This window comes from Diceros bicornis, chromosome 13 (assembly GCF_020826845.1).
Source record: "Diceros bicornis minor isolate mBicDic1 chromosome 13, mDicBic1.mat.cur, whole genome shotgun sequence".
Lineage (NCBI taxonomy): Eukaryota > Metazoa > Chordata > Mammalia > Perissodactyla > Rhinocerotidae > Diceros > Diceros bicornis.
This window is the reverse complement of record NC_080752.1, coordinates 30,247,023-30,262,074: the sequence shown is the minus strand read 5'-3', so window position 1 is coordinate 30,262,074 and position 15,052 is coordinate 30,247,023. Positions and strand designations below refer to the sequence as shown.

At 54.1% G+C, this 15,052-nt stretch overlaps 1 protein-coding gene across 1 annotated transcript in view; it reads left to right on the top strand.

The window, feature by feature from the left end:
• C13H1orf127 (chromosome 13 C1orf127 homolog) overlaps positions 1–15,052 on the top strand; it is a 44,402-nt gene that overhangs the window by 16,422 nt on the left and 12,928 nt on the right. The window contains 19 exon segments of the mRNA XM_058551919.1: positions 595–636; positions 639–722; positions 2,267–2,395; positions 6,152–6,201; positions 7,165–7,302; positions 7,832–7,913; positions 9,075–9,122; positions 9,125–9,270; positions 9,514–9,540; positions 9,542–9,644; positions 9,732–9,765; positions 13,363–13,460; positions 13,463–13,628; positions 13,630–13,709; positions 13,712–13,917; positions 14,022–14,182; positions 14,184–14,266; positions 14,269–14,351; positions 14,868–14,914. Of these exon segments, the coding sequence (XP_058407902.1) occupies positions 595–636; positions 639–722; positions 2,267–2,395; positions 6,152–6,201; positions 7,165–7,302; positions 7,832–7,913; positions 9,075–9,122; positions 9,125–9,270; positions 9,514–9,540; positions 9,542–9,644; positions 9,732–9,765; positions 13,363–13,460; positions 13,463–13,628; positions 13,630–13,709; positions 13,712–13,917; positions 14,022–14,182; positions 14,184–14,266; positions 14,269–14,351; positions 14,868–14,914 (1,807 nt within the window).

Here is a 15,052-nt window from a genome sequence, read left to right as displayed (position 1 = left end):
GAGGTCAGGAGGGAGCCCTGCAGTTATCTAAGAGAAGGGAGTTCCAGGCAGAGGGCACAGCCAGTGCAAAGGCCCTGAGGCAGGAGCGTGCATGGCATGCTTGAGAAGTCGCAGGGAGGCCAGTGTGGCTGGAGCAGAGGGAGGGAGGTGGGAGAGGAGGTCAGGGAGGCGAGGGGCAAAATCATGTGGGGCCTTCAAGGACTTTGGCTTTTCCTTGGAGTGAAAAGCGGGGAGGTTCCAGCAGAGGAGGGACGTGATCTGACCTAGTTTTGAACAAGATCCCACTGGCTGCTGAGTGGAGTGCAGACAATGAGGGGTGAGGGTGGAAGCCAGGAGACAAGAGAGGAGGCAGCTATAGAAACCTGGGCCAGGGACCAGAGTGGGAGAAAGGGTAGGATTCCAGATATATTCTGAAGGTAGAGCCAACGGGATTTCCCATGGGTGTATCTTTCTAGGCCTTTCCTGTTACTGCTATTTTTACCTGCAGCAGGTGAGGGGCTTCCAGGCAGAGCAGCCCTTCAGTTTACACCCAGGTGTCTGAGATTTCTGACCCCAGCAGGCTCAATTCACGTTTCTGTCCTTTTCTCATTATAGGGACCCAGAGGAACCCCAACCACCTGGATTCTTTTCTTGCCAAATGGGCTGCTTCCTGCATCCGGATCCCAATGGGGACTTCATTTTTCGAGTCCGATGCTTGGCTTGCTTCCTGCAGAAGGAGGTGGGTTTGGTAATATTTTCTGTAGGGACACCTGGTGATGTCTCGTGTGCATCTTCCATTCTGGGAGAATGAAGGAGCTAACCCGAGTGCAGATGTCAAGAAAGGGGACACTGTGCGTCATTCGTCTGTAGAAATGGAGCTGAGAGAGTCAGAGGAGAGGGGTGACACCAAGGCTCTGCCCTCGTGGAGTTTATGGGCATAGATCTCAAAAGACCACTAGGCGTGGTAACCCAGCTCAGATGCTGCCTCCTCCAGGCAGTCTTCCAGATGGTTGATCGCTCCTTCTCTGTGCTTGTACCCGCTTCTATCATTGCACCTGCCACCCTGATTAGTACTGTATCTGCTCACACGGCAGTCTCCTGCTAGATCTGGAGTGTCTTTGGTGGGGGTGGGGGTGGGGAACACAGTGTTTGCCTTAGGGCCTGGCATACAGTAGGTGCTTAGTAAGTTCTTAATGAAGTGAATAAATGGTGCTGCCAGATTCACAGAGGCTGACTGACCTCAGAGCTGATGGAGCACAAGCCTCAGGGCACTGGCCCCTTATGTGCTCACAAGACCATACAACTCTGTAAAATTTGTAAAAGTGAGATATTTGTGTATTCTTTTTCTTAAAGAGGGCCTTCCCCCAAATTGCATGAGCTTCAGGCCCCACCCAGGACCCTGTCCAGGGAAGGCTCAGAGAAGCGGATTTTGGAGCTGGGGTTTGAGGGGTGGGCTTACGCCAGTCAGAGGGAGAGGTGACGGTTCTTTGGGGACCAGGAGGACAAGAGGCCACCCTGATTTAGGTTGTGGCTAAATCAGGGGGGCAGAGGGTTACCACTCCCTGGGGACTCTCATTGTCTTAATTCCACTGCCTGGCCCCTGAAAGAGTGCGAACTGCCCCACCAACCCCTCGTATTTTCCTCTTCTCTTCTTTTTCTCCACACTGCCGTTTCCTCTCCTTCATTTCTTTGTCCTCCCATCCTTGACCAAGCCCAGGGTTTCTCTGGAATGGGTTGTTGTTCATAGTGGGGGAAGAAATTTCAGGAACTATCCTGTTCCTTCTCTTTGTCTTTCTTTCTGCAATCACCTTCCACATTGACGCCCCCCACCTCCACCCCATCAACACTTTGCCTTCATCATTTACTTTCTCTAAGCCCTAACTGCCTCGTCTGTAAAATGGGCATAAGAAAGCCTGCCCTACAAGACATTTGTGAGGGTTGAAGGAGACAGGTGTGAGCAAATGTTTGCCACCTGTCAAGGGACATTCAGGCACAAGCTCTTATTCTGTCTGACCAGGTTTGACCTTCCTGAAATCCACAAATGTCCCCTACCCCTGAGAGCTTCAAAGACAGGGCTGAACTGCAGGAGCCCGGAAGCCCGACCCGGGTTCTGAGTCCCTGCAGCCTTCGTGTCCCTTCCCAGCCCTCTTCTAAGAGCTCTGCCCGGCTTCTGGTCAGTTGGTGTCGATCACATTCGCTGTGAACAGTCGCTGACCTACGATTGCAGCCTACGAACTGTGTTTTCTTCTTTCATTTGCACGCGTGAATTTTGCCCTACTTCCAGAAGCAAATTACAGGTTAGAAATCAGAATATTTCAAAGAGGGGTGAAAAGGTTGGAGCAGAGTGACTGCTATATAATGAAGTGTCCAGTGACAATGTCCAGGCTGGGCCAAGATAGCGTCCACTGTGGGCCCAACATTCATTCAGGTAACAGGCTCAGGGGACCTGGAGGGGCATGGGGGGACATCCCAGGCTGGGCTTCTCTCCAGAGGCCGTGGCTCCCGAGCCTCAAGACGTGGCCGGGCAGCGAGGTGGCAGCTGGAGGTGCAGTGTGGCATCGTTCCCCTGAAGACATTTGTGGGCACTGGCTGGGCGCACGGTTCTACTGGGCTTTCGTCTGAGCAAGTTGGGAGGAGGGAGGAGGTAGAGGTGGGAATGTTAAAGGCTCTGAACTAACGTTCTCAACCTCCCCTGGTGGCTGGCACAGGGGACAGTGGGAGGACTGGGGTTATCACTAAAGCTGTGTTCTTTCTCCCTGGGTGGAAAAAGTTGCTAGTTTGGATGCTCCTTCTTGACCTGGGTAACGTCAAAGAATTACAGACTTTTAGCCATGAAAGGACCTCAGGTACAATGAGCAGTAATGTCTCCACTTTAAAGATCAGGAAATGGAGGTTTCTCTCCAAATGAGCTCCTCCACTGCCTTGTGGGCTCCTTGAAGTCAGGTTTCTCTCTAGTCCCTTTGGAGCCTCTGTGAACTAAACAAGATTTGGGTGGGTGGGTGGGTGAGGTTACAAATGCAAATGCCTACGAAGGCCAGACTCGCAGCAAAAATGAAGGTGCCAGACTGAGGAGGCAGTAAGGAATTGTACTCTTATCTTCATTTATTTAGCATTTATTATGCCACTCGCTCTGTGCCAGGCACTGTTCTAACCACTTTGCAAATATTAACTCATTTCATCTTCATAGCCATCGTATGCGGCGCGTGCCATTATCCCCATTCTACAGGTGAAAGACCTAAGCAGAGAGAGACTAGGAGATGTGTCCGAGGCCCCTCAGCTGGTAAGTGGCAGGGCTGGGCTATGAACCAGGCAGAGTGGTGGGGGCCGTGGCAAGCTGGAGCCAGCACAGCCTCCAGCCCTGGCCCCTGCAGAGGGGTAGCGTCCGCTCCACCACAGCCCCATCTGGGCAGACTCTCCAACTTTTCAGGAGACACTGGAAATCCATAATTATATGTGAAATCTCCTAATTTTAAAAAGTTGACTTTAATTTTGTAAACATTGTGTGGCTCAAAGAAGATGCTGAGTTTGGCCTGGGGGATGCCAGTGTGCGACCCCTGCCCAAGAGGACGAGGAAGATGGGACCAAGGAGGAAAAAGGAGGGAGGGGGAGGGAGAGAAGAGGAAAGGAGAGACGAAAGGAGGAGTTTGGAGCGAAAGCCTGCCTATGACAGTCACCATTCATTCAACAAGCATTTATTAAGCACCTACCGTATGCCAGGTGCTGTGCTGGTGCTGAGGGAACACATTTGAACGAGATGTGGACCCTTGCCCCAGGGAGAGCTTATAGTTGTGATCTCATCTCTGAATTTTAAAATGAGTGTGCTGAGGCAGAAAGAGTCCCCCAACCAAGGCTCCCAAGACCTGAGCTCCTCTAGCTCTGAGCCCCGCTCACTGCCATCCTGGGCAGATGGGCAGACCCCTTGGATATTCCTTTGCTTCTTAAGGACCAGGGGCCGAATGGGCAGGCCTTTCTCTCCCCGTTTGCCTTTGCAGTAGCACAAGTAGCCACGCCAAGCCTGGTGTTGGTCTCCTAAGACTCGTAGGGCCCTACCCCAGGATGCCTAAGTGTTACCACCAGGTTCTTTGACATTCTAGCTGGTCACTTCTCACTCTGCACTGGGCCTGTAATTCTAGGAGCTGCCGCCAGGGGGACAGTGTTGTCAGTGTCACGCGACACTGGGCCGAGTTGCTGAGAAAAGCAGGACCGGCTCCGGCCCAGGAGCTTGCTTTGTCTCTGATGACCTGCCTTTGAAGCCAGGATGCCCAGCATCCTTCACCAAGCGAGATGTGGGAGCGTGTGGCGGCCCCACATTCCAGAACACAGACACAAAGAGGTGGGCAACATGCCCGAGACAGAAGACAAGTCTCTGCCGCCCCACCTCCCCTCCCCACTACCTCCTTCCCCCACCTGAGAACCTCATCGAATTGACTGATTCATTCCTGGTGACTTCTGCAGCCGCTGCTTCCGTGTCGGCACCTTGAACTTGCATTAAGTTTTAATTAAAGCCGTTTCACCGGCCTTGCCCTTGGCTAAATGCAGCTGTGGGCACAGGGCACATAGATATTTAATACTCTGCCTCTTCCCGCTGAAGGCGCAGGGTGCCCAAGGGTGTACCCGAGCCGTGCCCGCTCACAGCGATCCGCAAGCTCGCTTAAGTGTGCCCACAGGCCCCGAGCGGGAGGAAGAGCAATAACTATTCATTGCCCTGGGTTAAGTGTGCCCAGGGGCACCCGTAAACCCAATGCAGTGATTAGCGATTGCCCCCAGTGAAGGCTGCCCGAGGTCCTGCGGAATGTCCTCGGCCCTAAATATAGCCTCCGCGTGGGGCCTTAAAGGGCACGGTGCGTTTTGGCTGTGCGCTTGGTCGCATCTTCCCTTCCTTCTTTAGCAGAATTGTTCCTCTCCGCCTAAAAGCCCAGCCTCCGGGGGCTTCGCTGCCTTCCTCCGGGTTGCAGCGGAGGGACAGGGTGTGGGAACAGTGGGACAGCTTTGCTGGTGGCAAAGGGAAGTGCCGAGTCCTCTTTATCCTCTCCCCAAACCTCAGGCATCTTCCCCATTCCTTCCTCTTCGCTCCCCAAGTGAAGGCAGCACCTCCCAAGACAAACGGGGCTCACTCAAGAGGCTCCCCGTGGGCCGTCCTGAGCCTGCTGCCACTGGGGGCTCTCGGGGCCGAGGGGCAGCAGAGCTGGGAACTGCGAGTGAGCCAGCTCCCTGCTTTCTGCTCCTGGGAGTCCCTCTGTCTGTACGGAGGAGTAGGGGGTGATCTTAAGGTGGGGGGGTTGTCCTCAAGGCGAGTCAGTCCCCTCTGGCCTCAGTCTCCTCACCTTGTACGGGAGTGGGGGTTGGTCAGATGAGCTCCGAGGGACCCTCTGCTGGTCTGTGACGCCCTCCTTGTGCCGAGACCTCCTTGCCCAGGTCTGAAGCAGACGCAAAACGGGGTTTGGAGAAAGTGGGAAGAATTGAGAGGACAGCTGGGGGACGGTTGGCTGCAGCAGGGGCTCCAGGGAAGCTTCTCTGCCCACCCATCACCTTCTGCCCTCGTCTGTGAAACGGGGAGAAGGGTGCCCCCTACGGGATGGCCACGAGGGTCACGTGCCACATGGTGACCAACTATCCCGGTTTGCCTGGGACTGCCGCGGTTTTGTCACTGAAAGTCCCACATTGAGGAACCCCCTCAGTCCCTGGGAAACTGGGGTGGGTGATCACCCTAAGTATAGTGCCAATGGTGAGCATGCCCAGCCCATAGAAGCCCCCTCTCTGCCCTTGCTTGTTAGATCTGGAAAGGAAAGAAAAGAGGCGAGGGAGAAACGGGTGAACTAGGGAGAAAAACAAGATAGGAGGATCTGGGGAGACAACCCTGATGGGACGTGCATCCTGAATGGCAACCGTGCCATGCATACCCGCTCTCGGCCTCACCAGCTGTGCCTGGGACCCCAGCTGCCCCCTTGGCTGGGCCCAGGGTGGCAGCTGAGGCAACGACATTTCCCTGGGTCTGTTGACACTCGAGTCCCAGAACATAAATGATTTTCTTGTCTTAATGAGCAAACAACCCGGCCGGCACCGCTCTCTCGCCGGCCTCCTGCTGGGGTAATTGCCAGCGCTTATGTGCTCTGGCAGAAATGTTTACTCACTCACCTTTGCTTACCGCTTGCCAGGAGATGTTGCTTCTTCTTTGTTCTGCAGGTCTCCCTGCCCCTGCCCCTGGGAAGCACCAGAGGACAGGCAGGTGAGGCATGAGCAATTTTCTGGAAGGTTCTGCCAGGTCTGGTGCTCAGGGACACTCCAAGGCAGAAGGTTTTGACTTCTCTTCTCCTTTGGAGAGTGTTGGTGGACAGAGCCAATTCTTCTGGGCTCTGTCTTGGCAGCTGAAGCTTCCCCTGGTGCCCTCCAGGCAGAGAGGCCTGAGGCCATCCAAGAGGAAATCTGAGGAAGAGTCCCCAGCTCTGGGTGGGGGGCTGGCGGGAGGTCTTTGAGGTCCTTCCCATGCTAAGATTCCCTCCGTGAAGTCTCCAGTGACGGGGAGCTCATTCCTTTGCAAGGCCACCTATTCCCATATTGTGCAGCAGTTTCCCCAGACCTTCCTTCTGCTGGTCCTAGGTCTGTTCTCAGCAGCCTTCTGGAAGGAGCTGGTCCCTTCCCCATTTCACATCCCTTTGAATATTTGGGTCAGTGAGCTTTCCCTTCCTCAAATCTCCTGAATTCTCCTGCTTGTCCTCCTAGGATACGGGCCGGGGGCCCCTCCCTGTCTCCTTCCCACCATCTAGACACCTGTCTTTATTCAAGGCCCCGATGGCCAATGTCCCACTAAAGCATTGCAGGTGGACCTGAGGACAGGACTCCAGTTGTGCCTGGCCTGGGCAGAGGACGGGTTGCCTGGCTGGCACTGCTGGCAGGTACCAGCGCCTTCATGCTTTCAGCCTCGTAATGAGGCTGAACTTACTGTGAATGAACCTGCTATGTGCCAAGCGCTCCTGCGAGGGGTCTGCTCCCCTAAAGAATAAGGGGTGCAAGTGTCCGGTTTGCCTTCTTCCCTGAGTGGCCTGCTGCCCTGCCTCCTGGTCCTGCCCGTCATCCCCTTGGCCCTGTCACCTTCCTGATTGTCCCCTCAAGCACACTTTCTTCTTGATCCCCTACTGACCGTGTCTCCTTGGCCAGACTGTTTATGAATGTGTCCTGTTTCTCCAGACCCCATGGCTGCTGTCCCTTCGAGGGGAGCTGGTTGCCTCTCTGGAAGATGCCAGCCTGATGGGATCATACGTGGACATCAATACCATCATCATCATCGTCCTAAGCCCAAGGCAAGACCTTCTTCAGAGGCGGGAGGTCAGTGGTGGCAGCAGCCCTGCCAGGATGGGGGGTCTCGAGGCATAGCACCCTCGGAGCCACTGTTGGGAGCAGCTACGGGGCCCGGAAGAGCAGTTTGCCGCCCCTCCAGTGCCAGTTCAAATGTCCACCTGCGAGACCGGACAGATTTAGGCAGGCAGCTTCGAAAATTGGGCTCCTTTAGTGTCAAGTGCTCCACGCAGCAGACGACAGGCTCCTGCAATCACGCATTCAGCTCGTCCTGATCGTGGTGGCAGGAGCGTAATTACCGTCTCTTTAAATAGCCCGAAGTTGCCGTGTAAGAGAAGACGGCTCACATGACATTTGCTCCGAGCTTGCTTCCTGCTAAAAATACCCTGGCTAAATAGTATTTCCTGGTTGCACTGGAGTGACAGCCCTGACCTGGGCGCTGTGACACTCGGGGGTTTAGTCTAGAGGCTAGTCTGAAGGTGGGAGGGGGCCCCTGTGGAGGGAGTTGCTTCTGGAAGGAGCAGTTTCAGGCCACAGGGGGACACTCCTGCTTCACCAGGTGCTGAACACTCCACGGAGCTCCCTCCACTGGCTGGTGAGTGGCTGCTCTGCCTGCTCTTTAGAAGCCGCTTGCCCACCGTGTAAGACCCAGGAGCACCCCTAATGTCCACCCTTTCCGGCTTCATGGCTCTCTCATCGCCCCTTCTGTGTTCCTCCCTCCTGTGGGCACCTTATCCCCATGGTCTCACACCAACTCTCCTCTTCTAGCCCCAACCTTGGCCTTGTATTCCTGAATTGCTTGAGACAAAGAGACCTTTGCTCTTGCTGAAGGATGAGGGTGTGTGCAGTATGGATGGGGTGCAGAGTGTGGGTGAAAAGTAGAGTCATCTGCTAGGGGCCTCCAAACCCGGGGTCTTCAGACTCCTACGAGGTCCTGAGATGGTCTGAGAACAAAGATGGAAGAGGGTCTGCAGCCTTCATCAGGCTCTCCAGGGCTTCGTGATCTGATAGCGATTGGGACCCCTGATCTAGACTCTGTGTATGATAATAATTTTGTTCAGCGTGGGGTGTAGTATAGAGAGGCCAAGAATCTGGAAGTCCACTTCCTACCTCCAGGGAATTTAAATTCGAAGGAAATCTGTATGCAAAGTTAGGTGGATCAAAGGCTTTATCCTGTGTGGGTAGATCAGAGATAACTAAGACTTTACATTTGTGTAGAATTTTATCATGGACCAAATTCCATGATGGGGCTCTGGTGAGTTTAGGGCATTGGGGAAGGCTTTACTAAGTCCCCCAACATCGCTTCCCTTATTCATGATGCTTGAAATCCCTTTATTTGGAGACAGATGCTTTCATTTAGCAACTGCAGAGCTGGCTTAAAATGCCCCCATGAGAGGGCTGACACAACGAAATTCTTGCTAAAGTGTAAACAACTGATATGAGCTTTATTACTTAAGAGCAGCTTTGGTAATGGAAGGGGCACCAGGCGAGGTCACCAAAGCTGAAGACAGTCTTGGCAGACACATTTCGCAGCTTCCCAGGGGCAGCCCTGCTCCTGGCATGTCCTCAAATGGCAGGATCCCCTGGGGTTTGGGGTGGCCTTTTTCTTTTCTTCATCAGTGCAGCCGAGTTCCAGCTCAGGCTCAAGGTACCAAACTCCACGTAATCTCCTGTCACGGATTCCGGAAGTGTGCTGTGCTGGCCGTGAGCGAGGCCCCTGGCTAAGGTCCTGCCACCACCCTTTCGTCCATGTATCTACAAATGTGTACTTTTCCTGTGTCACACGTCCTTCCCCCTTTCAGTGTTATCCCAGCCAGAGTCGGAGGTCTTAATTCACATCCCCAAGCAGAGACTGGTCTGGTCAAAAGAGGTTCCCACTTGGAGGAAGCCCTGAGACTAAAATTCCGTTCAGTTCACCAGTCCAGCATCTTCACAATGACTGAAAACAGGGACTCTGCGGTGGTCAGTGTCCCAGCGGCTGAAATACTCCTGGCCCAGGTCAGTGTCCTGGTAGTGGCATTGGCTATCCTGCCCTTTCTGGAGGCCCCTTCTACTTCGGGCCACTGATGCCATGTGGAGTCAGAGAAGTGGAGAACAGAACTGTGGGGCCGGCTGAAAACGGCCCTTTGCCACTGATGCCCCCGTGGGCTGGCACTCTTGCCAGGGTGGCCCCATGAGAGGACAGCCATCGGGCACCGGATGCACCTTGCCACATGCAACTAACTCCTCGTTGCCCCACAGCAATACCAGGAGGCCCAAGGAGCCCCGGGGAACGCAGGCTTTCTATAGGGCGGCCCTGAGCCTGGAATGCGCCGAAATGGCACCTCCATCCTCTTCTTCCGGAGTGAGTCACCCTGAGAGTGTGCCTGCTCGTAACAGGCACACGCTGCACAAACCCTCTTTCCCTGGCCCTGTGGTTCTCTCTCTTGTGACAAGGCTTCCCTTTCTGGGCCTGACAGGTTCCACACCCAACCTGGTAAGTGGTGGTGTCAGGTATGCTGGCTGGAACTGGCCCAGGAACAGGAGTGGCGTGGGAGATAAGTGGTGACGTGGTCACTGGCTCTGGAGTCAAACTGCCAGGGAAGGGACGGCCAGGGCCCTGGAGCACCGCAACTTCCTAGCTAGCTGCAGGACCTCAGTGGCAAGTCACTTGACCTGTTGAGCCTGTTTTTTCCTCTGCAAAATGAGAATAGCGGTACCTGTTGTGACGACTGGACACGATGGGAATTAGTTAGCAGAGTTCCTGGCACCAGATGAGCCCCTTCCATTTTGATCCACCCAGCTGTCTGTGTGGCGTCCAGTTCTCAGGTCACTTACTAGACAGATTAGGCTCCTTGGCAAAGAGCACTATGCAATGCAGCTTATTTCTTAACCCAAGACAAACCCCCTTCTAAACGTGGTGTGTGTCCTCCGTGCCAGGATGCTGAGTTTCCAGTCTTGAAAAGAGTTTTCTGTAAAAGCACGGCTACCAGACAACCTGGTATTCAAAAAACCACCAGGAGCAAAACCCATTGAAATACAGCATGAGGAAATACACATAATTCACAAATGATGTCGATCCCTTTCATCTTAGACTTCCTAACTGTCCTCAATAGAAGACAGACACGAAGGAGATTTAACTCAGATGTTAATAGTGCAGGAATGCCCCGTTACCAGGATATGATGTTTCGGTGCTGCATAAAAATGTAATTATAGTCAGAACTATATTTAAAGATTAAAAGGGGGGACTGCCTACCACATCTAGCCCCAAATTCAGAATTAGCAACAAAGGAAAAGGCAGGATGGGGGATGAGTTCTAACAGTCTGCTAAAAATGGAAATGTTTTTGAAAGTTTTTACGCATTTCGGCTGTTTTTGTTTTAACGGTTTTCTGCAGTGATGACATTGATTTTGGAAAGGGAGAGCTATAACTTTATCCAACAAATATTGTCTAAGCACTTGCTGAGTGTGAGGCCCCGGGGGAGGCTGGGGAGGGACCAGAGGCCACCAGATGGGGTTCTTGCTCTCAAGCACTGTCTAGTCTGGAATGGGAGAGAAGAAATGTCCAGAGACTGATAACAGAGGGCAGGAGGGCTCAGGGGAGACGCCAAGGAGCAGGTGGCCTTTGTTCTGGGCTTTGAAGAGAGGGAAGGTTCTTGATAGGGGCATAGTAAATAAAATACAAAAATAGCTCAGCAATAGCAGTAAGAACATCGTAGGAAGACTTTCTGGCCTCTCTGGAAAGATTTACATGGGGAAAGAATGTTCTCTTTCTCATTTTATTAATTTAATATCAGCAGCCAGAATGAATCTCTCCCCTCCCCAGTTCCCAGTACACCTTCCCCGCACCTCCCTTGCAGCTTCTAGGTCTTTCTATTCTTATTATAGTTATTGGCGCACGCTCCCGTCTCTCCCTCTAGCCTGTGAATTCCTTGTGATCAGGGGCTGTGTCTTGTTCAGCATTTTATTCTTCATGGGCTTTATCAGACTGCCTTGCCCTTGGTAAGCACTTCATAAATGCTCGTCAGACTGAATTTTCACTAGGAATTTTTAAAAAAATGTTTTAGACAAAGAGCATTTCTCTGTGTAAAGACATGACCAATATGCTGGGATATTAATGCACCAGGATTGCCTAAGCACTTGGCCGTTACAAATTATATTTTTTTATCTCCTCTTTCCCCCCCAGAAAGTGGTTAGAACCTATAGGAGAAATCCTAGTTATTTAAGATCAGGGATGTCAAGAATAGGGGAGGCAATGGAGAGTCCAGCCTGGATAAGAGAAACCAAGAGGTGTAGCTATGGCTGTTTTACATTTTAAAGCAGGGGTTACTGACAAAAATGCCTCTAGGGGTCAGGCAGGGAGTGCAAATGAGGGAAGGTAAGAAAACCATGGCAGGAGTGTACAATGATAAAGGCCATGAAGCTCAGTGTAGGAGACGATAGGGAGGGGTGGAGACTCCGGTGAATTGGCAGCCATCAGACCCCTTTAAAGAGAGTACTCTCACTTCGCTGGAGCTAATTCCTGCCTTGTAAGGAGGCAGGCCAGTGTGGCCAAATCTTCTGTTTTTCCAGGAGAAGCTGGTTATAAAATTTTGTCAGTTAATTTGAAAAATATTTAAAACTCTCTGCAGGCCAAACTAAACATGTCTAAGGGCTGTATTTGACTCGTGAGCCAGAATTTGCAAGCTCTAACCTAGTGGTTCTCACCCGGGAGCATATTTTTGCCTCCCGGGGGACATTTAGCAATGTCTGGAGACATTTTTGATTGTCACGACTCAGGAGGATGCTCTGGTGGCATCTGGTGGGTAAGGGCCAAGGATGCTGCTAAACATCCGACAGTGACCAGGAGCCCCCTCCCACACGCAACAAAGAATGATCTGGCCCAGAGAGTCACCAGTGTCAAGGCTGAGCCTGGTGCTGTGTGGTTCCTGGGCGGGGCTGACGTATCTGGCATCAAAATAGGGAATGGCTCAAGATGAAACCAGCTGGTGGCATCAAGCAGGGGCAGGGGGTTGGGGGCAGGTGTGCTTTACAGAAAACCTGAAAACCTGTGATTCAATTTCAAAAATAGATTTTGATGCCCACATATTCTCAACAAGGACTCCAGGTCAAAGGTCTGTTAAATTCAGCCAAGGAATTTCCCAATGCTTGAACTTGACCTCCCAGAGCCTGTTTCCCCATCTGTAAAGGGGACATGCATGGCCCTTCCAGCAGGGTTTCGGAGGATTTTGCTTCCTCAGGAGGAGGGCTGACCTCTGCTTCCTTTCTGGAAGGTTCAGGAAGGGAGTTGCCTGCCTTAACTGCCATGCTGAGGATGGCTCCCTTTCACCATCCTTGGAACCGGAGACCTCTCCAGCAGGAATGCCATCTGCGGCCTCTTCCCTGTTCCAGACTGCAGGATCAGCTGCCTTGGGGGCCTCCGGGAACGGCTTTCTCAGAGCTATGCTCACCAACCTTTCAATGGACTGGCCGATGCAAGCCCATCGCCCTGTCTTGCACCCATGGTTTCCTCTGAAGGGCCCCATCCCCATGAGGCATTGGTGGACCCTCTCTCTCACCACTATTCTTCCAAAGGGACCCCCACTCTCACCTCTGGCCATGTCTCCTCCTCCTCAAATTCAGAACATTCCCCAGAGAAAGCTGGGGCCCTGAGAGCTCCCACCTGAGGGCAGCCCCCCTCCCAGCTGTCCTGCCTGGCCCACAGCCTCCCAGGGCCTTGAGACTTGGCAAAAGGAGGCAGTGGGAGAGGGTCAGTGGCTGTGCACACAAATGGAGAGAGGGAAACTGAGGCATGCCTCAAAGGACTTGTGGCTGGAGCCCGGGAGACAGCCTGGAGAACCAGCCAGAGGTCCCAGCCCCCACAGGCTCTTCTCTGGGCTGCCAGCCTCAAGGCAGCCGAAGCCCACATCCTCCTATTTCTGATGCTGTTTCTCTCCCCACTGCCCTCTCGCTGAAGGAGTTTGGGCGATTTTTGCAAACAGCCAAACCTGTGGAAGAAGCTGGGCATCTACCGTCTCCCTTTTCCCAGAGCAACGCAGGGTCAGCATGGTCCCTGCGCCCCCGAGGGAAGCAGGGTTACCTAGACACCACGCTTCAGCTGCACTGTCCTCAGAGTCCTAGCAGTTGTCCAGGCTAGCCCCGGGTCCCCACATCCAGTCACCCCAGCCCCCACGGCCCCAACCCTGCATTTGTCCTCAGATGTCTCTTCTCCTCGAGGTCTGAACAGTCCAAAGTGCTCCTGGTCTCAGGGTTGTCGGTCACCCTCACTGACCGTTTAGAAACTATAAGGCTTGAGCAGGACCCTGCCCAGCCACCAGGAAGTCCCCTCCTGCTGGGAGGGTTGTCAGGTGGTATGACTGCAACCGAGCCCATGCAGGGGGCCTGGCCAGGCTGGTAAGGAGGTCCTGCCACTGACGAGGCCCTCGATGACCAGCCTGGCTGAAGAGGCCTCAGGTTCCAGGTGTCCCCCAGAGAGCCCCAGAAAACATTCTTCATAATGGAGGGTGCGGGGCCACCCCAGAGTGGGCCTGGCCTTCCCGGGAAGGGGGCCAGAGGGCACCTGGACCTGTCATCCCCAGAACCAGCTCAGGACACGGAGGGCCCAGGACTCGCCCTCCTGCTGGGGACGCTTGCCACAGTCACTGCCCCAACGGCGAATACTTCCAAGGTGTGGTGGCAGCAGCCAGACCCCCGTGACCATCTGAGGGCCTTGGGACCTGAGCCCATGGGGACAAGCAGGGTGGGTCCAGAAGTCCCCCTGCTGCTGAGCAGCTGCCAGCAGAAAGCAGCCACCTGACAGCCCTTCTGGAGAGCCCTCTGGCCTCCACCTCCAAGAAGCCCACAGCCTCAGCTGTGGGAGGGTCAGCTAGAGCCCGAGGCCCAGAGTCAGCCCCTCGCTGGCCGTGGGAACAGGATGAGCAGGGGGCTGCACACGCAGCCAGCAAATGCTGAGCCCCTGGCTCCCGTGGGCGTTTCCTCACCCAGCCTGGCAGAGCCTGCAGATCCTTGCCCTGCTGGCCAGGAGATGACCCCCGGCAGGAGCCGACAGAGCCCACGTTAGCAACCAGCCTGGAAAGTCACCGGCCTCCTGAGCTTCAGAATGTCTGGAGGGGCTTCTGCGAGGCCGCCTTGCCAAAGTGAGGCATGGGAGTGCCCCAGGGGACGCCAAGCGCAAAGGAGTGGGGAGGGCAGTGTCCTGGCATGCCTCCCACCTGCCTGGACCTCCCACCCGAGTGCAGGGCAATGCCCCTTGGCCTCTCCCTGGCCAGCCGAGCGTCTGCATGCTTGCCCTCTCGCTGTTTAATCTAGTGAGGCATGGAGGGGAGGGTGCCGGCTCTGCAGGCAGGCTGCTATGGTCCAAGTCCCATCCCTCCACTCTTTAGCTGTGTGACCTTGGGCAAGGCACTAACCTCTCTGTGCCTCAGTTTCCTGATCAGTCAAATGGAGGGATGATAATAGTTCCCCCCTGGTGGGCTGTGGAGGGGTAAGTGTGGAAACGGATACAGAGCCTTAGCACAGGGCCAGGCACACAGCACGTGCTCAGAACCTGTGAGTCATTCTTGAGGCTATTGCTGCCATCAAGGCAAATCACAGCAGCCCAACTCGGGCTCCCAGGAGAGCATGGAAGGCCTTCAGCCACAGTTTCAACATCTCTGGGGGGCGGGGTGATAAGATCCTATGATGTGAGACGCCCCTACCCCAGGGCCCAGGGGGCCAGGTCTCTAAGGGACCCCATGGGAGGAGAATGAGGAACATTACTGTTTTGTCTTCATGACTCACCACTCCCTTCCTCTGGTTCCCAT